The sequence below is a fragment of the Orbicella franksi genome, chromosome 11 (assembly GCF_964199315.1).
Source record: "Orbicella franksi chromosome 11, jaOrbFran1.1, whole genome shotgun sequence".
Classification (NCBI taxonomy): Eukaryota; Metazoa; Cnidaria; class Anthozoa; order Scleractinia; family Merulinidae; genus Orbicella; species Orbicella franksi.
Window position 1 is genome coordinate 1304916 of NC_138155.1, and position 20102 is coordinate 1325017.

General features: G+C 38.3%; 1 protein-coding gene across 2 annotated transcripts in view; it reads left to right on the plus strand.

The window, feature by feature from the left end:
- Window positions 1–58: 58 nt before the first annotated feature.
- LOC145502991 (uncharacterized) overlaps window positions 59–20102 on the plus strand; it is a 38090-nt gene continuing 18046 nt past the window's right edge. For both annotated transcript variants that reach the window (XM_081482408.1, XM_081482409.1), the window contains exons 1-33: window positions 59–1520; window positions 1681–1748; window positions 2250–2306; window positions 2788–2900; window positions 3100–3169; window positions 3925–4037; window positions 4980–5018; window positions 6798–6938; window positions 7446–7542; window positions 7647–7706; window positions 7940–7968; window positions 8351–8505; window positions 8892–8965; window positions 9702–9759; window positions 9920–10092; window positions 10717–10833; window positions 11045–11157; window positions 11380–11431; window positions 11509–11687; window positions 11826–11901; window positions 12025–12144; window positions 12540–12623; window positions 12697–12850; window positions 13341–13393; window positions 13649–13753; window positions 14063–14169; window positions 14445–14553; window positions 14762–14887; window positions 15189–15341; window positions 15798–15959; window positions 16130–16226; window positions 16876–18951; window positions 19887–20094. In XM_081482408.1, the coding sequence (XP_081338534.1) occupies window positions 1445–1520; window positions 1681–1748; window positions 2250–2306; window positions 2788–2900; window positions 3100–3169; window positions 3925–4037; window positions 4980–5018; window positions 6798–6938; window positions 7446–7542; window positions 7647–7706; window positions 7940–7968; window positions 8351–8505; window positions 8892–8965; window positions 9702–9759; window positions 9920–10092; window positions 10717–10833; window positions 11045–11157; window positions 11380–11431; window positions 11509–11687; window positions 11826–11901; window positions 12025–12144; window positions 12540–12623; window positions 12697–12850; window positions 13341–13393; window positions 13649–13753; window positions 14063–14169; window positions 14445–14553; window positions 14762–14887; window positions 15189–15341; window positions 15798–15959; window positions 16130–16226; window positions 16876–18951; window positions 19887–20094 (5414 nt within the window). In that variant the 5' untranslated portion in view covers window positions 59–1444. The remainder of the gene's footprint in view (window positions 1521–1680; window positions 1749–2249; window positions 2307–2787; window positions 2901–3099; window positions 3170–3924; window positions 4038–4979; window positions 5019–6797; window positions 6939–7445; window positions 7543–7646; window positions 7707–7939; window positions 7969–8350; window positions 8506–8891; window positions 8966–9701; window positions 9760–9919; window positions 10093–10716; window positions 10834–11044; window positions 11158–11379; window positions 11432–11508; window positions 11688–11825; window positions 11902–12024; window positions 12145–12539; window positions 12624–12696; window positions 12851–13340; window positions 13394–13648; window positions 13754–14062; window positions 14170–14444; window positions 14554–14761; window positions 14888–15188; window positions 15342–15797; window positions 15960–16129; window positions 16227–16875; window positions 18952–19886; window positions 20095–20102) is intronic.

Genomic DNA, 20102 nt, shown 5'->3' on the forward strand with positions numbered 1-20102 from the left:
CATTAAAAAACATCCCCTTCATCAACCTATACTGATTTATTTTCACACTGAAAACTGTTCCAGAGCGTTCGTGGGGTGAAATATAATAATGACACATGAATTGCAAATCGAATTTACAATAAACTCTCTTCTGATCGAATATAAAATCCTCCATACCACTAAAGTACTTTTTAAACCAATTCCTAGGTTTGATCGTTTTTTATCGTTTTTCTCTCACCTTTCAAATAAGCAATTCATCCGATTAAATTGACTTTGATAAGACGCAACAGCCCGTGCAATGTGAATCAGATCACGCAGCCATGCTGATCATTTTTTCTCTGCATGCAATCTTTAATAACGTTTCAAACTTCGTAAGCGGCCTTAGGCTGTTCTTGTGTGAACATCAGTAAACATCTTACTTATTTTATCTCGCGTGATCTTTCTTCTTCACTGTTCTTTTGGCAGCCATCTTGGACCATCTTGTACACCAACATTCTCTGGATAGAGAAGGGGTATGCCCTTTCATCCAGCAAGTCCACTAGTGTTTAGAATGCAAAGTTCACCACTGTTTGTAAGCAAGTATTTGGGGAATGATGAAGGATGTGACAATCTGTTCATCCCCAACCCCTGACTCATAATATGTCGATTCCGGAATTCACTGGAATAACTTTTTCTTTTAAACTTCATATTGACACGTGATCATCACTCGACTTCCGGGAAGGGTACTTGGACAAAGAGAAGACTGACTCACTTTGGCTCTCCCTGTGAAAGGATCATTCACACAAAAATTCGGCTCATGCAAGAATTTATGAAATGATGAAAATACATTTCAGTTCCCCTTAAACAATTCTTCAGACTTGCGTGCCAGGCGCCGGCCTGGAGAAAATATTTAAAAAAATCTGTCAAAATCTTGATCCGAAAGAGAGATGAAAAGTAAAAGAACAGAAAAAATTACAGACTAAATTGAGTGAATTTCCAGAATGAGCTGTAGCTACATGTATCGAATGAACTGTAGCTACATCTATAGACAGGAAACAAATTTTCTAATAGTGATCATCGACGTAAATGCGGCAACTGACTTTACAATGAGCGCGGGCGCGTGGCAAACCTACTGTACATCCCACCCCTCCCTGGCTAGGAAGTTGTGTGTAGCTCTGGCCTGGGGACGATTATGGAAATTGCGGCTGCAAGTGAGAATTCAGTAGTCAAAAGTTTGCGTGCGATTTTCAGCTGAGTCCTTATATATTTCAGCGAAATGGTGTCTTAGATGTACAATAGTTCAACGTTATGAAGGTTGGGCAGTAACTATGGCGATTTTCTTACCGAAATGAAGTCATGTCGAAGGCCACAAATTTAGCTTTGTACATCTTGGTCTCGATCGACTCTTCGAGATGGCTGACAAATGCGAGATTTGTTTCTCAGAAGAAGAAATTAACTGTCATGGAGCCGTGATCTTCTTTTCAAGATGGGAATTGTTTGCTCTGGACCATCAAAGAACTTTATTAATTCAACAATGAATGGCGAAAATGGCGCATTTACAGGTACAATGCAGTTTATCCGATAATTTGCTCGCGTCCTGAAGCGTGAAAACAATCCTAAAAGGGCGTAAAATCATGAAGTCCTACAGTGTGTTCTATCCCAGCGTTCAGTTTTTATTCCCTTTACATTAATCGTTCTTTCTATTTTAATTTTGTTTTGCAGAAGATATTGTCGTTCGTGTATCGGATGAGGGATTCTGCCCGTCTAAACTCGTTCTACATAAAGGACAGGTAAGTCCCGCATCTACACAGCAACTATAGTCACAGCGTAGGCTTAATTTAATCTTATCTAGGGCCACAGAATGAACGTAACATGGAAGATATGTTTAAGTTGCTAAGGCCGAATGGATATGCTACTTAGCAAATGCACATTTATTCAGTCAGGCAGATTGAAATCATTACTTATTAATTGAGTTATATTGCGTTTTGGATGTGTTTGTTTTCAAACCGTTACAAATTATGCAAATGTCACAAACTTAATAAATAATGAACGTTAGTTTGGGGTGATCTGGATCATGATCAGTGATTCAAGAACAATCAGATGATGGTACATTAAAGGAATCGATTCCTTCACTTTGGTCAGAGATTCATTATGACTTGTACAATGTCTGGGGGATCTCAGTTCACTGATCCAGGTCACCCCAAAGGAATGCAGCCTAATTATTTCCCACCAATCTTTATTCTAAATACATAAGATTTTGTTTGATACAATTATGACTTGGGAATTTTCAGTGCATCCTGTTTGAATGGAATGTAGAAAGACCATCTTCAGGTGTCAACATCATTCAGGTATAATATTAATTAATTTAATGTTGCGAACATTGACAGTTTTTAAAACTGTTGGGTTTAAGTACTTTGTTGTATAACCCTGGCTGTTAAGGGGCTGAAAATTGGTTATATGTATGATATTGAATATTATATAATTATAACAAGCCAATTTTTGAGATAATTCCTTTTCTGAATTTCAGTTTGTTTTCTTGAAGCTGGCTGTTTGTTTTTTTACTGAGAAGATTTAGCTGATTAACTCGCATGCTTTCACATTTATTTTAAGGATGGTGCTTAGTAAATACAATGGTTTTTGTGGAAAAAGTTGATTTTCACAGTAGGAGAATTTTGCTTTCATTTTAGTCGCGTTCTTGGTAGCATAGTTGATTACATGTATGTCAATGTCAACCCTAGCGCACGCGTGGACTGTGATGCGCAGAACATGTGCGCACTAACAATATAGTAGACTCTGTCTAATTTATTTATATCATTATTTAATACTCAGGTGAGTGGTACAGAGCTGGATCATGTACCTGGTGGATATAACAGTGGCAGTCTAGCTTGCTCTGGTTCTTTTAAAGTGTGCTTGGGAAGGGAAGGCCAATTTACCTTTTTGAGGTTTGTACAATTTATAACAACAACTGGAAAAATTGTCTAAGTTAAAGAATTTGTACCATTAAAAAAAAATAGCATTAACATGTAAGGGTAACAATATTGACATAATTGAAGAAATAAAATAAAAACTTAACAATGTGCACAATAAAAACAAAACAGAAATACTCTAGATTATTTTACTTATTATTTTCAATTGTTGCAGTGGATCTTTTAGTGACAAGCTCAAGACTTTAAAAGTACAAGTGTTGGAGAAACCAGTCACTAAAATCAAGGTGCTTGAAGAATTTTCATTGCATTTTTTTTTATCCTTCATGTATACTGAATATGTAGTTTTAATTCTATACGGGATTTCTGCACATGAATTTCTTAAAAGTGACCACCCTGGGCACTTAAATATTTGAAAAGAGTGTATTTTAGTTAATGGAGCTGGATGTAATATAATATGCTGTGCTGAAAGATTTTCATTTAGTGATCACTATTAGTCTATTGTGGATAGTCACTTATGACATTACTTGGTCAGTTCTGAGCTGTATCTTTCAATTGGTTGTTTTTGTTAACTGGTATTATTTTACTGAGAAAGTAAATTAAGGCTTTATATAGTCATCTGTGAGTTTAGTTGCTGGTTATTGAATGAGTGTTGCAAGAGTGCTCAGTATTTGAACTTATCTATTGATAGTTTTTTAAGTTTTGTAACTTTATTTGTTTAATTAAGCATGCTGTTTATTATCAGTTTCTCACAAATGCCTAGAATAACACAAGCTGAGGGTACGAGTATTATTTCCGGAAGCGGAAGCCAACAGGGCTGTGTATATAACTTAGCACATTACTGTACTTTTGAAGTGTATGTTCAGAAATAATTTTATAGAACTGTTTGTCCACTGGATAACAACCTACATGTAGTTATCATGCAGCTCAAGATTATTGTAAGTTAGAAATTATCGTCAAATTATACAGTCTTGTGTACATGCACCAGACCATATAGCAATGTCATTTCAAAACAACATGTTATTAAATGGTCATTTACTAGATAAATCATGGAAGATTTGAGCAGCAGTTTTTTAGCATTCAAGAAGGTGACACTGTCCAGTGGAGCTGTGAAAACAGAGTTGCTGAAACACCTTGTTATCTGCAAGAAATGGAGTAGGTGTTTTGCTAGTGCACAAAACTAGTTAAATTATTTTACATTCATGTGAATTATTGTTATAAGGGGTGGTGAATGGTCCTTTAAAAACCATGGGTCTCGCAAAATTTTCATCAAATTTCACAGGTCTCGCAGTCTCGTTTTTTAGCGGTTATGGCATCTCACAGTCTCGATTTTTCTCACAAAGCTGTCTCGCAGTCTCGATTTTTTTCAAGGCTAAGAAGAAAGTCGTGAAGTGCCGATTTGTTTATTATTTTTTAGTAAAGTTAAATGACATCACAACATCTTAGAACCTGAACGTCTTGAGTTCGCATTCAAAACACTTTAAAGTCTCGGTCTCACAATTGAAGAAATCAAAATGTCTCGGGCTCGCAAAGAGAAATGCTAATCTCGTTTTCTTGCAAAGTCTTGCATTTACCATTAGCCACCCCTGTTATATGCAGCCTGCTACCTTTAGCATGAATGACACTTGTATGCAGTTAAATTACATGTGAATGGCTATACAAGATACAATAGAAGTGCTTGTAGGTAATTTTGTAAAACGTAGGGTTTTTTAAAATTATATTTCACATTTAATTAATTTAACACATACCTTCCAGTCATTTTCCATGGCAAAAATGTCTTTTATAACTTACTGAGCTGATATGACAAGGGCAATTATAATAACTTATTATTAAGTGATCTCTTGCTAACTAAAATTTTCTTTAATTACCTGTCTTAAATAATACACTTATGTACATATAATTTAATATAATTATAGTCTTTTTTTAGATGCTGGTTGTGGTTGTTCAAAACTACATAGGATGGGTGTGTGGGGACAGTACTCCAGGCCTGTCTTATATACTGAATTTGAGCAGAAACGGCAGTTATGTTCAATACATGCACTGGAACAATCATTTATTTTATGCATTTTACTGATTGTCAATTACAAACAATTTCAGGTATTGTTTTAAGCACAGTGGATTTATTTCCAAGTCAAGGTAATTTTATCTCAACAATGAGATGTGAATTCCTAAAAGGTTAAATATCAGGTACAATGTACAGTACCGATCAGAAGAAACGTAACAGGGAACGCGTTTGCGAACGGGAACGGAATGGATACAGAATGGGTACGAGAACACGAACGGAACGGGTACAGAATGGGTACAGAATGGATACAGAACGGATACAGAACGGATACTGAACGGAAATGGAACGGATACGGAACCGTTACGAATCACAAAAATGGAAAAAAGTGTTCTCCAGAACGCAAACTGTAAGAGAACGCGTTCTTCAGAACACATGGTAGTACATAAGTTACACTATCAGAGTGCTTACCAGGGATTTGGAAACGATGTAACTTTAAATACACGTTTGTTCAATTTTTGTCCAGCCGGTGATCTTGAGAAAATGACATAACGAATCATCTTATGTCTTTTTTTATTTCTTTTTACACGCACTAAGCAAGCATCTTCCCTGCATCTTCTTGTCCATTTTGTGTTCATCATGGCCATTTTGTTATTGTCAACAAGCTCAACTTATGTCCACATAAGGAAATGGATGGACGAGTCAAGTTAGACTGGGATTGAAAGGTTTCCTCATGAAGAGAAACAAAACAAAATGTCGATGTCTTGGTCGACCTTTATTACGGTGTTGTTGGCCAACTTTGCGGAAGGATCAGTGAGGATAACATTCAGTCTTTACTAAAAATTCGCCTGTGAAAATACCGTCAGTAAAAGTATCACAACGTGCTCGCTTTGGCTTTTTGTCAGTACTTTGAACTGCTGGTGTCCTTCAGCCAAGTTTCTGCCGCATTCGCCGAACAGTTTTCGCCAATACCTCAATGTTAAATCTTTACTAAAAGTATTTGTTGCATTTTTTCATCAATGGCGTTAAAAGTGCTTGACAAGCTGGTTTACTTCTTCCTTTCCTTGGGCAATCACACAGATTGCCGGTCGCTTTGTATAGTTTCGGAAAAAGGAATTACCCAGAGAAAGACTTACTATAAACTGGCCTTGAAGTTACAATACCATCTTCCCATATTTTTCGAGTAACTGGACTCATTTTTTCACGAAAATTTAAGTTTCCTGTCCATATTCTTGCATAAAGGCAACATTTTAAACCCATTTTATGAAATGCAAATGAGTGTCGCTAATCTTGTAAACGAGTTCTCAGAAACCTCATTCCTCTCAACGAGTTCCAAGAATACTTACTGATGGAACGCCAACAGAACGGGAACAGAACAGCACAGAACGGATACAGAACGGGAACGGAACGGATACAGAACGGGAACGGGAACGCGTGTGGAACGGAAACAGAACGCGTTCGGTCAAGCGTTCCCTGTTAGGTTTCTTCTGATCGGTACCGTATGTTGAACTTTGCACTTGTGGCCAGGGTTAAAAAACGAAAAAAAAAAAAAGAGAACACTTCGTAGAAAATTGTGCTCAAAATAAGCAGGTTATAATCCTAATATGGGAAATAAGGTTTATACAATCACAGACCGACAGAGTACCAGCTGTCCTGTCCTTGTGTTTTGTAACTAATAGGCCATGTGAATTTGAGGTTAACTTACCTTGGAGCCCTTAGACTAGCATATTTTACATGTAGAGCCTAGCACATTGTGATTGTAGTGTATGTAAACTGATCAAAATGCGAATTGAATGACCAGGCTTCAACTATACTGTACAACATACTTACATATACTGGTAGCTGCTGACAAAATAATTATTATTGCTGACAGTGATGAGAAAAAATGTAACATTTTTGGCTTTTTCCTCCAGGCTCGAAGTTAAATCAGCCTGTGAAAGGACATTCCAGAACACAGGATTGTACTACTTTAACCTTGAAAACTATGATGCTGACTGGGCTGATGATGACGTAACTAGCTCTTTCTGTTTGGTGAAGGTTACACAAACAGACAGGTACATTTGTCAAATTTGTAGACTGCATAATTACAGCTTCTCTGTGGATTAGATACTCAATATTATGTAGTCAAATGCTGTCACTTAAGGCAGCTACTCAATTATATACAATTGGCCATCAACATGTAAAATGTCAAAATCTGGTATAAATATCAAAGTCTTGTCATATCAACAGTCTAGTATTAGAGGTGATGATCTAGGCTAAAAAAACAGGTACATAGTTATTTTTTTCTGCCACAAGGCAGTCAGTCATTCACGCCAAGTTCAAATTGAACCTCAGTATATGTGTAACAAAGGGCCAGGAGACTGCCAACATATGTTTGATATAACAAGGTTCTTGTGACGTTCTTGTCCTTAATTTATATTCCACCACTACTGGGGCGAAGAATATTGTTAGTCAAACCATAGAGGTTCTTTAAACTGAAGTTCCACCGTATAATGTGATAAGATCTGCAGAGGTATTATGTCTAAGTTGGGATCAATATTTATCATATTGTTAAATTTAAGGGAGTTCCTAGTTCATCCATCTGAGGAAGGTCTGCATCCCAATTTGATCTCAGCTAGAGTCCAAGATAGAATCTGGCTTGAGTGTTCATCGAGCAGGGTAAGGGTTTTTAATATTATGTAACAAAAATAAAATAAACTATTGATCAAACCAACAGATAAAGAACAAAAACAAACACCAACTTTTGAATACTCTCTCCTTAGATTCATGGCAGCAAAATTGTGGATGCGTATATTTATAAAGATCCCCTGGCCAGCCCTTTGGTAAGAGTGTTAGTTTCTAGTAAGAAATATTGCAGCTTCAATTATATAAATTCTGTAATGGCTTTGTACCATTGAATATTGAATTGTTTTATAATTTTATGGTATGAAGTTTCATATTATCTATATTGTAATATATAACTATGATATTGGAAAGTATTAATTGAAAATAATTTTTAATTCAATTATTAATAAAATTATTTGAATATTAATAATTTTCTTTATTGTACGTTTAGGTTACAGCAAAACTGTCTGGCTCATCAAGGTATATGCAGTTTGTGTAATTACCTTGAACTTGTTTCATTTGCAATCTGGTGTACTAGGGTTTTCTTCAGATGGGTTCTTTTAGACCTTGTTTATTGAGAGACTCCATACAAAAGGACTTTAATTTAATTAATTACACACAATGAACCATGAAACAATCCCTTTTATTATACAATTCCCCCCCCCCCCCCCCCTTACACGTACATTGTATGTTAGTGTATGATTGAATTAAGATTACATGTATATACTATCCCTTACAAAGTGATACTCCCAGGTTGTTGTTGTTGGTTTTTTTTTTTTTCAGATTTATAATAATTAAGCATTTTTTATTAATAAGCTTGCATCTTTTGTACCTGCACATCTCATTATTTTCTGTCTTGTAGAATTGCCGAGCTTGTGTGCCATCAGTTTACTGAGCAAGGCCTATATCACTATGTTTACAACATGGCTGACCTCTCCCAGTTACGTGGGTGTGTTGTGGTACAACCCAAACCAAGGGAGCATGTCATCAAGATAATGGATGGCCAATTTACACCTGGTAAGGAATAATACATGCAGCTCGGACTACGTACATGTAGCAGTAAAACTACTACCTACTCCAAACAAGCATAGATGTACGTATGTAGTGAAATTACAAAGCACAAAACTCATGCTGTGAATACGATTGTTCAGATTTCATATTTGGTAATTTGCTGATTCATGGAGATCATTGCTCCATGTACGGTTCACCAAAAACGGAAACGTACTAAAAATTAATGTTGTTGTTGCTGTTGTTGTTCACAGAGCTTTATCTTTACCTTTATCAACAAGATAAGTGTTTATGAAAACGACATGTGAGCAATAATTTTCAAAGTATTAAAACACCTTGGACAGTTGAGCTCTATATCTGTTACTTATTAATTTGTTTTAATTGTTTTTTGTTAGCTCTCAGGACAGTTTTTGAAGGAGAGAGAGTTTGGTGGACTCAACAACATGAGCAATCATTTATCCTGAAAGAGGTAATTAGCTCAGGTTTAGAGCTCATGAAGGTCATGTGTTTTCTAAAGTTGACCACTGACCAAGCACTGGTTTTTGATTTGATTGTGGGCTCCTGTCAAGTTACCTTGTTAATGTTTTTCACTGCTTTGTTTTGTGTAGTTTGAGATAACTGAAACTCAAAACAGGGCCAAACAATATAAGCAGTAAACCTCACCACAAAGTTACAAAACTAAAATCAAATTTTCGTTTATTCTGGATTAGCTTAATTGAGCTTTGAGCAACCCGGCCCGGGAGCTCCTCTTTTAGGCTTGGCTAAATCTATATATTATTATCTGGATTACATGCATAGAGATTACTCTCAAGAATTTTGTCAGATTGCCCCAATATTTTCAGTATTATTTTAGGCATTTATACATTTAGATGAATGAGGGTGCATTGGTGATGCTTGGAGGGGATGTAGATGGAACTGTGGGGCAGTTTTTAATTACTTTTTGATTAAAATAAGCTCAGTTGAAAATAAACAAGTACAATTGATGTTTTTAAAAATTGCTACTGTCAGGGTACAGTGGTTAATTTATCATACCATTCCTCTCTATCTATGAATTCTAGATTTGGTCCATACTTTCCTTCAAAAATTTTGGCTTTAGAGATCTCTCTTTTCCTTTGATTTCCAATAATAGTATGGGTATTTTCTGAAACCACACATCGCAACTGCATTTTCTTTAACCATTAGCTGTTTGTTCTTGTTTAACTTAGCTGGGCTGCTGCACACCTGCTAAAGGTTTGGCTGTAAGACGGAAATCTTTCAGATCTGGTAGGTTTTTTTTTTTTTTTTTTTTTAGCATTGTTATGATGATTCCTGTGGCTGAGAGGAATGCTACATGTAAATCTGTTGGATTGAGAATGTATCATAACTAAATCTTTTGATTGTCACTGTGGTAATTGCTTTTATTTTTCACCACTGAATGTTCTAGGTTGTGGATGTAAAAAAGTAATGGACCTGGAGAGCATTATGAGTCAGTTGGGAGTGGCAACTCACAAGTTTCATGAGATAGGAGAGTTTACTTACTGTCTGGTGCTTCAGGGTAGCAGAGATACAGTTTCCCAGTCTCAATGCTGTTCTGTTGTGGTGGAGAGAACTGCAAAGGTAACTTAAACAACAGTAATTTGGAAACATGTATTCTTTTCTATTCTTTGTTTTGTATCATTCGATGATTGTACCATCCCAAAACCTACAGGTAGCAACTGCCACTTAATTTGCTGCTCAGACATGTACATACTCTTGATCACAGACATCTGTTTTTTTTTTTTCAGGCCGTTTCATGCACCGTTGGTATCAGCAGGGGATTCAAAAGAACAGATCACATGATGACAAGCTACATGTACAACTTCATTTTTTGAATCTGATGCTGAAACCAACAGTGCATGAAACAGGCAGAAAAAAAGCTATTTCAGCAGATGGCTGGGATCAATAATATGATAGACATTTATGGACATTTTAGAGGCAATGTACATTTTGTTTTTAAAACTTTTCTTTGTTCACTGCAAGTGTTGCAGTGGCCTGTGACCTGGAGCCTCTTCATTGAAAGAGTGTAAGAATGATAATCAAAATTAAAATATTCAGGATCCAGATATCTTCTCAATGAGTTTGTGAATCTACCACTGGATGTATAAACATTGACATGAAAAGCTCAGTGCTCCTTGAACAAGCTTAAAATTAGTGAAATTTTATAATCAAGAGTGTGCCACAAAGTTATTTTCCCTCCTGCAGCATCGTACAATCAAAGTTCATGACCAGGGCTTCGCACCAAGAATCTTGAATGTACACCCTGGAGACTGGGTGTGGTGGCAATGGGAAGGTACACAGAAACGTCATAACATAGTGCAGGTGATTAGCCGTGACACACTTTAACTATCTTAATTGTAATCCTTGGAGGCTGTCTCGAAAAGAAGCTGTCATACTTTTAATTTTTTTGAGTAATTGAAGGATACTTGTACTGAACTTGCCTAAGACTGATACTTGTACAGTTTTCCTGAGGTATTTGGTTTTGTAGCTGTAGGTAGAAATGACTGTGCATTGTTTTTTCTTTGTATATTAGGTTTCCCATCAGCACATACCAATCCCTGGTGGATTTTACAGTGGAAAGCCCACTTGTTCAGCAAGTGCCTTTACAAATGTGTTTACAGAGTTTGGTGTATTTTATTTTGCAAGGTATGGCGGTACATGTACCTTCATCGTCTAGGTGAACATAGATCTACAATCCTAGCATAGGTGGATTGACCAATAAAAAAACTGAGACATTAGTTTTTTTTGTCATAGCATGATAGCATTCATGGTAATTGGCTAAGTCCTATACATTTCTACTGTTAACACATTCAAAACGTTTATGTTACTTACTTCGTTTGTCACTGAAGATTCTTCTTTTTTCCTTAGCAATGGCCTTCCCAAGGTCTTTGGTGCTGTGGTTGTAACCCCAGAGTCTCAGGTGAGAGTGATTATTTATCGGTACATACTATATACAGAACAGTAGGTTAAACTGTCCATGTGGCATCATCAATTCAGGTCCACAAAATTCATGTGGCTGTCCACGGAATCCAGCTCGATCCACTGGTGATTTCAGCAAATGACTGTGTGTCTTGGGTGTGGCTAGATGATGAGTCCTTTAGTATACAAGAAATATTGCAGCCAGATGGTGATGTGGGGGATACTGTGGTGCATAACTCAGAAGATGCTTATAAGAGGTATGACGCATCTAACAAAGGAGTTTACATGTATGTTAGCAGGATATTAAAGGATCTCAGTGCTTTGGATTTTTTTTGTAAAAAGATATTGAAATTGTTTTGATGGTAATTGTATGCATGTATTGTTTTTGGTTTTAGATGTTATTCTCAAATACTTCCCAAGCCTGGAATGTACAATTTTTTATGCACAGCACACCATAAAGATAAAAGCAAGGTTTGGTCTTCATTGTGTAACACTTTTGCCAATCAGTTTTGCTTTATAATAGAATAGTCATTGATAATGGTGACGGGATCAACTCATATAAGCCCTTTGATTGACAATTCACTTTCTTTCCAGGTCCACAGCCAAGAAACTGATTCCATCATCCACTCTGTACTGGTAGACCCAGTCTCCTACTCGTGCGTGGTGGGAGTTACCGCTGATGGATTTAAGCCCTCCACTATTACTGTAGCGCAGGTTAGTTAGGCCATTATGTTCCTGGTGGAACAAAGAACAGTCTGTAGCGCAGGTTAGTTAGGCCATTATGTTCCTGGTGGAACAAAGAACAGTCTGTAGCGCAGGTTAGTTAGGCCATTATGTTCCTGGTAGAACAAAGAACGGTCTGTAGCGCAGGTTAGTTAGGCCATTATGTTCCTGGTGGAACAAAGAATGGTCTGTAGCGCAGGTTAGTTAGGCCATTATGTTCCTGGTGGAACAAAGAACGGTCTGTAGCGCAGGTAGTAGAGAATAAAAGTGATAGTTTTAGTATTTTGATTCCCTTACTTAAAACTACATGAAAGACTTGCTTAGATCATCTTTGTGGGGAGTTGATCATGTGTTGTTGCTGTATTTGGTTTCCTTCCTTCCTTTAGTCTCAGAGCATTCTGTGGTCGTGGGAAAACCAAGGTGACGAAGAACATAACATCCTTCATGTAAGACCGCCCCAAGATCAACAGGTAATACTTATTTCTAAACCTACTTTTGATTCAATTCTTATTCAACCAATAACACGTCATTACTTTCTTTCAGCCACTTGCTCGTGTTCGAGGTCTTTCTGCATTTGATAGTGGTCCCAAGACAACCCGTAGCACATTTTTTCACACGTTTGATGTTCCTGGGAGATATTTCATCACATCACAAGGAACAGACGCACAGCTGTGTGTAGTTGATGTCATAGAAAATGGTAATTAAAGAGTCCTAATTGGGTTTGACTATAATTGCAGAGTATAAATAAATAACATTGTTATGTACACTCGTACCTTGTTAGAAAATATGACAAGTCTTTTCCATGTAAACAGCCGAGAGTATCACATTTTGGCAGTCAAGGATCAGGGCTACATGTTGATGTACTGGTTGTGACTGGTGGGTGTGTTAAGGATCAGGGTTACATTTACATATACTCGTTTTTACTGGTGGGCGTTTTTAAAACACGAAATGGCAAAATGGCACTACGGATAAGAGTCAATGTGAGATACGAGTGTCTGCAAGGGTTAGTAATTACTGAGAGGTAACCAATGTTGAGTCAGTTATAATTAGTTTAACCAGAGTACTATTTAGGCTGGATGTAGTGGGATTTCTTGTTTTAAACACGCCCATGACTAATTCATGTCTTGAGGCTTCTTTTTAAAGCTGAATAAACTTCGTTACATGTTTTGTTTGTTTCTTGCTTTTAGCTGCGTATGTCTCACCTCCGAAAATATCTGTTGCTGAAGGAAACGGAGGTCGTGTGAGTATTTGCACGTCTTCTGTGCACAGTATGCCTAAGTTCGAGTGTAAAAGGTAAAAAAGTAAATCTGAGACGACAATGATTGGCGTTGGGCTACTTAGAACGTTAAAATAAACATAATATAATTTGAGTATAACGGGTAATTCTCAAGTACCTCGCTAATTTAAATTAGTAACTTAGTTTGGCAAGGGCTTTTGATGGAAAGAAATTCAGGCTGGCTACCTCAGTACTTTTTCTTGTGTTTCTTTCCCAAAGGTCGAATGCGGCTATAGAGTGTTCTTAGAATGTGCAACAGTGGATGCTGAGATATTTTACACAACTGACGGATCTTATCCTGCTGACTGCAATGCGGAGCTTTTGGTAAGTACAAGGTAACTAGTCACTTAACCTTAAATACTAGTCAACACGTTTGTTGTTAACTTTCGGTGGTGTTAAGACTACATATAAATATTAGCATATGAGTAACTTGCTGTGTCGTTGTGTCTCTGTTTGGACAGAATCAATTTGCCTTGTAAAGAAATTTTCCCAGTGGAAGTTCTAAAAGTTAACGTACATGTTATGCCAAATTGAGAATGCTGAATGCTCTTGATGTTAAGATTCAGAAGACTTGATGCTATATATATACTCTATAATTACTGAGGGAATTTTCATTGTGATGTCTTTCCAAAGCATTACAAGAAGAAGACAGGAATTGTCCTGATTAAAGCAGGATTCACTGTTATCAGAGCTATTGCCAAGAAAAACGGCTGGGTAACAAGCCCGGTTTACACTTCCAAGTAAGTACTATAAATGGCTGATCAACATCATTTCTCCTTACGTATTAATCAGACGGACGGGGGGGGGGGGGAGGGGGCATCTGACAAGAATAGAGAAGTTCATTTTCATTGTCCGTTTAACACACCACCCCCACCCCCCCCTCCCCACCCCCATCCCCAAGAGAAGAAGCAGGAGAGCTTGTCGCTGGTTAGTGAAGAAAACTTGTGAAGAGTGACATTTCAGGATGTAGTACTGTCGTAAGGCTTAGATTGTAATAAGATTGCTCATTTTTCAGACGGTTTTGGGTCGCTGAGGGCGACGAGTTTGGTCAAGAGGTATCAGACGATGAGGAAGACGAGGAATACTTGGAAACTGGGTCTGAAGAAGTTGATCTGAAAGAAGAGGTAAAATTTGAAGTTGTAAGCAATGTATGTGCAGGTGATCATGGTCTCTATTGTGTGTGTGGTATAAACGGGGAGGAGGAGGGGGCATCTGACAACTCTGGCCAGAAAACGAATCTAAGGAATGCTCTCAGGAAGTAACAGTACTTATCTTGATGGTGGAAAGAGCTTGTGACAACTTTTAGAGTGCTTGTTTCATTCAATTGAATAGATTTTCAAGTGGCACTGGTTGAGTTGCAGACCAAACATCACCATGGAGCTTGTGTGTGACAACACGTACAATATTGATGTAACTCTTGGTAACGCCGCTGATTTGACATGGATCAAAGGTTTTCAGGTACAATGATCTCTCTTCCGTGAATTGTGTATCCTGGTAATACACCCAGGAGATTAAGGAATATTCTTGCCCTGAACCAGTCATTTAATGTTGAAAACTGAAGATGAGTGCTGCCAAGTTTGCTGCCCTCGCAGTCGTCTATAGCTTGTTAGTAGCTAATCAGCTTTATTCTAGTGGAATCCCGCGAACCTGATTGTTTACTCGTGGACATCTCAGGCTCGTTGTGTGATTGTTAATTAGTACTTTGTAGGAGAAGGTTTTTTTTTACTTAGCTGTTTTGTATTTCTTGGCTTATTTGCAGCTTTTCATGAACGGCACTCCGTATGGAGGGTGGTTTAGCCCGCACTGCCGAAGCCTGGTTGTCAGCGGTTTGATTGGTGGAAAGGTCTATCACGTGGTGCTTGTTGTGTTCGCTACCCATGATTCTTTCGAACCCCAGCTCTCTAACGAAGTGGTATGTACATGTGTTCTTAACAGTTGATTTGAAACTACTGTAGTTCACAGTATCTTATTTCTTGAGGTGGAAAATATAAGGGGCGACCTACTCCTTTATTGCGGCTCTTTATGACTGGCGAAACGAAACAGTAGATGAAGTATACAAACAAAATTCCCTAGGCCTAGAACAAAAGATATGCCGATTGACAAGAAACGACTGAAAATTATACTGTAGAGGTTTTGAAGATGTACAGATCAACTGGTGGTGCTTTTTTCTGTGATGATGTCTAGAAATCCTCTTTCAAGCTCGTTACAGCTAGGCGATATTAAAACGGTGTTGAGCTTCTATAAATATTTGGTTGTCTTTTTTTCGCAAAGGAAAAAATATAAAATGATTTGGAGTTAACACATCAGGATGTGCTGTGAGTATTGCAGGCTTTGTAAAGATCGTGCTGATTGCCTTGTTGATCTGCAGGTAATCTCTTGCCCTTTACAAGCTTCATCCGGGGGCCCACTCGTATCTTTGGAGGCCGCTCCCTCACCCCAGTCCCTTGTGATTGTATGGCCAGCCTACGGTTATCCCGCTGAAGTCACTGCCTATTCTGTGTTTATTAATGGGCAGCCCTTTGGAGAACAGGTAAAACAATAGGGTTATTAATAGTGTGAAAAGCGAGTGTTTTTATGTGAAGAATGAATGGATACCAGATGATGTTTGACCGTTCTTTTTTAAGCCTGTACACTGTTATACTGGTCAGTTTTCGACAGAACGTTGGCTTGGCCTTTTCTGATTACTTGTCTTGCTGACAGATCATACCGCAAGCTGACAGTGATTACTGCAGAGTGCTGTTTGAGAGCAATCTACAACACGACGTTTATACACTGTGTTTGGCCTCTCATTTATCAGGTAACTGCGTATGTTTTATATCATCCTTGAATGTGGTGACACAACACTCAAGAATCGTAAGTCAGTCAAGCAGTGCCTCTGTAACGTTGCTAACGGCCTGCTTTAATATGCAATATCAATGCTTTCCCTTTTGACGTATCCTTTAAAATTTCTTAAAGTTGTTTTACAGCACACTATTTTGACTGTTCCTGAATGTTCCGCTGAGTCGCTAGTCATTGTTGGTGTGCGTCAGATATTAAGTACACAATTTTAATTGAATGATGATGTTCTTTATTCTCGTCACCTGTCTGCCTGACGATGTATCAATATTGTAAGGAGAAGTTGCATTCTAATCTATGAACTTACGCGTTAAGGAAAAAGGATATTGGAGTAATTTATCGTGACGTAAATTTTAAGACGTTTTGTTTCCATGGTAGTCAGTATCTTCTTGAGAGCAATTCAGTTATTATGCTACTGTTTTGTTCACATTAAATATTCAGAAAACCAAAAAAAAAAAAAAAGCAATCCCAGAATTAGTTACGTGCAATGTGTCTTTATTTTCAGTGGAGTTTTCTCGCAAACATGTCTCGCCGAAAAAGAAATCTCTCCTCCGCCATTTCTTGATGTTCAATGTTTTAAAGTTTGTGTGACTCATTGTTTTTCGCTTCAGAATCAGATGTTCTGCTGTATTCCAATGAGGTTGAATTCACACTGCCAGTTCCAGAGGAAATTCTTAGTACCCTACATAAACCCAAAGGTGACGAGGACTCCACAGGAGGCCATGACCTTGAAGATGGTGATGTACCTGCAAGAGAGCTGCTGTTAATTGCCGAGAGAGTAATCCCGCAATCAAGTGTTACTGAGCAGTCAGGAATCGAAAAGCTTTCGTTAAAATCAGTGGCTAGCAAACTGCAGACAATTCCAGAAGACCAGCAATTAGATATAATGGTCGCTGGAGCTGATGCAGAAAATATGGAGAACGTTCCTAGTACAGAAAATGGTGATACAGACGCTGAGCCACCAGAGCAGCAGTCTGGTTTGCAAGAACAAACAGATGCAACTGTTGTAGATGAGCATATTCCTGTTGTTGAGAATGAAGTGGATCTCCAAGATACATCACATGATGCTACACTGCTGCAGGATAATGCTAATAGCGAGCTTGTATTTGAACTGGACGCAACCATTTTTAGAGATCGTGGTGAAAATATTCCTGTGAAAGAGGCAAATCGTGGACCATTAAAAGAAGAGACGGAAGCAGAAGAAATAGAGACTCAACTGCTTGGTAGAGATGCTGGTGAGGAAGGCTTGGGTGAACACTCTGATTTAGATAAAGAGATTCTGGATAATGAGCGAAACGATGACGGCAGTTTGGATCAGCAAGAAAATCAAGGGAATGGATCGAGCAAGGAAGTGCCAGACAAGAACTGGGTCACTTATCAAGCAACAAATGAAAATGATGAAACAGGAATTGAATCAAAGTTGGACAATGAAGCAGAAACGTTTGGGACGGAGAGGATTTCAGAGCAAAATGACTCTGATTTCTTGGATCATGTTGAAAAACAACACGAAGAGGGAATAGCAAAGGAGGCAACTGTCACTCCAGCCGAACATACTGACGGTAATGGTCACGCACCAAGTCACGCATCATGTGACAATGATGCCGAATACCAGGAAAGCAAGCACTCTTCAAATTTTCAAGAACACCAGGACATTAAAACGCATGACACTGACACAAGAAAAGAACATGATGAACAAGAATATGGTTATTCTGAAGGCCTTGAACAAGCCGCTGACACTGACAATAGTCACGAGAGCCAACCAAGAGGCAATGATGTAGGTTTGGACACAAATGACGATGGACTGAATAGTGAACTGATTAGTAAAAGAAATGCAAAAGAAAATAATTCTCCTGACAAAAACAACAGTGATTCAGACGTACAAGAGGCTTCAAACCCAGGGAATAATGGTGGGGTTGATGATGATACATGTGCGGTAAATGCGGAGATCAGTGAAACATGGGAAAAGGAAAGCGAAGAAAATGCCAAGCTCAATGTAAGAGCAACAGATGCAGAAGAACCTAAAGAATGCAGAGAATACAAAGAAGAATGTTACAACAAAGGTGATGATTCTGAATTGAAGGTGGAGAAAGTGAATCAGTTAGACGAGGAAGTTGAAAGAGGATTAGAAAGCGATCAGCCGCTCGAAAAGATCCTTACAGGAGCTGACGAACTGCTACAAGAGCCACCCAGCAATATTTCAATGGTGGAAAACCAAGGCATCTCACTGCCTAAAGAAGAAGACGAAGACGAGGATCGAAACGTCAAAGGGTTCAGAGAGAACAGCACAATTGATGAGAATGTCAATGGCGGTGAGAACCAATCAATGGCCAAACAGGAGCTAAGATCTGAACATTTCACGTCTGATCAAGTACGTAGCACTGATGATGTCACCAATGAGCCAAAACCAACTGCTAAAGGAGACAAACAGACGTGCAATGAAGTGCCGAAAGATACTTGGTCAGCGTCAAGCAACCTTGGATCAGTGAAGAATGAAGACGATGATAACAAAGATGAAATGGAAACAACAGATATGCCTACTTTTGAAGAAGCAGCCTTCGAGGGTGGTGTTTGGTCGTCACGTAGTAACGTAGAGGACAATGACAGCTTACAACAAGTTGACAAGGAACATGAAATCTCTTATAGGAAGAGAAAAGATGAAATACCTTGTGGAGGAGACAGTTTGCAAGGTGAGATTTGGTGTTTCTGGTGTCGTTTTGTATCTGGGAAAGACTGATATGTTCTGTCAACGACAAAAATCTTTCTACTGAACTGTACTTTGGCTTACGAGTGTTGATTCTTTGCGAGGCATAGTGATTCTCATCTACCTCGCACAATTTCCTGTTATCGAAGTTCTTTAACGCTGCTTTGGCTTGTGCATTTCTTTTTAGCATGAACACCCTGTTAACCACAACGTCTAACACGCCTTCTTTCGAACTCCAATTTGATAGCAAACTGTTTTTACGTGGCCACTGAAGCATCACAACAGCTACTTTTTAAGCTAATGCCTCATTCCAGTTTTGCATCAATTCGCTGTTCTTTCTTCTCTTTCAGTTTATTCCATGTCTTTTAGCGGCATCGTAACACTTTCATTCCTGCTATATAAGATGGCCTTTGTGGACGTTAAATGGTACTTTCTTCTATCTATCGTTTTTTCATGGTTAATGACCTGATTATGAGCTGTAACCTAAATACTTGTTCCAGTTAACTGATGATGTCTTTCTTGAGTTAGAAAAGGTTACCACCCTCTGGTTTGGTCTGTTGATTTCCGCGAGTCTATCAATCTTTCCTGTCTCCTTCCTTCTGTATCGTGCTGTCTCCTTCTGTAACTGGGTATGTTGTTAAGCATTGAAATCTTCCACTCTGATTATCACCTTGATCTACAGCTTTTCTTTGAGCAAAATGTTGCACGGTTTTCATTTCCCGTTACGTTTATTTTATAGAATCTTTTGTGAACGTATTGATGTTTCTACCAGTAGAGTATAATTGTTGTTATAAAGGTCCACATCAGCCTGGTGCTGCCTACAACTCGACCTTTTTGAAATAAAGTATGCAATGAACGTTTAAAATCCCATGCTAGGCTTCAGGACACTCATTGTTTTTTATGGTTGTATCTGTCATTTAGGACTAGGCACCAGTCCTGAGGACCTCCCGCAGGATGGATCTGAACAACTACCCAGACCCCTGTTAGTAATCAAAGGGACCACGCCTACTACCGTAACTCTGGAATGGGAGTGGTCACTACTGCCCGAGCAAATCGCTGGCGCTGACGTTCTGTATTCGGTGTTGATACTCGGTAGCAAGTTTCACAGCAATATTAATAGCAGTCTGTGGTAAGTTT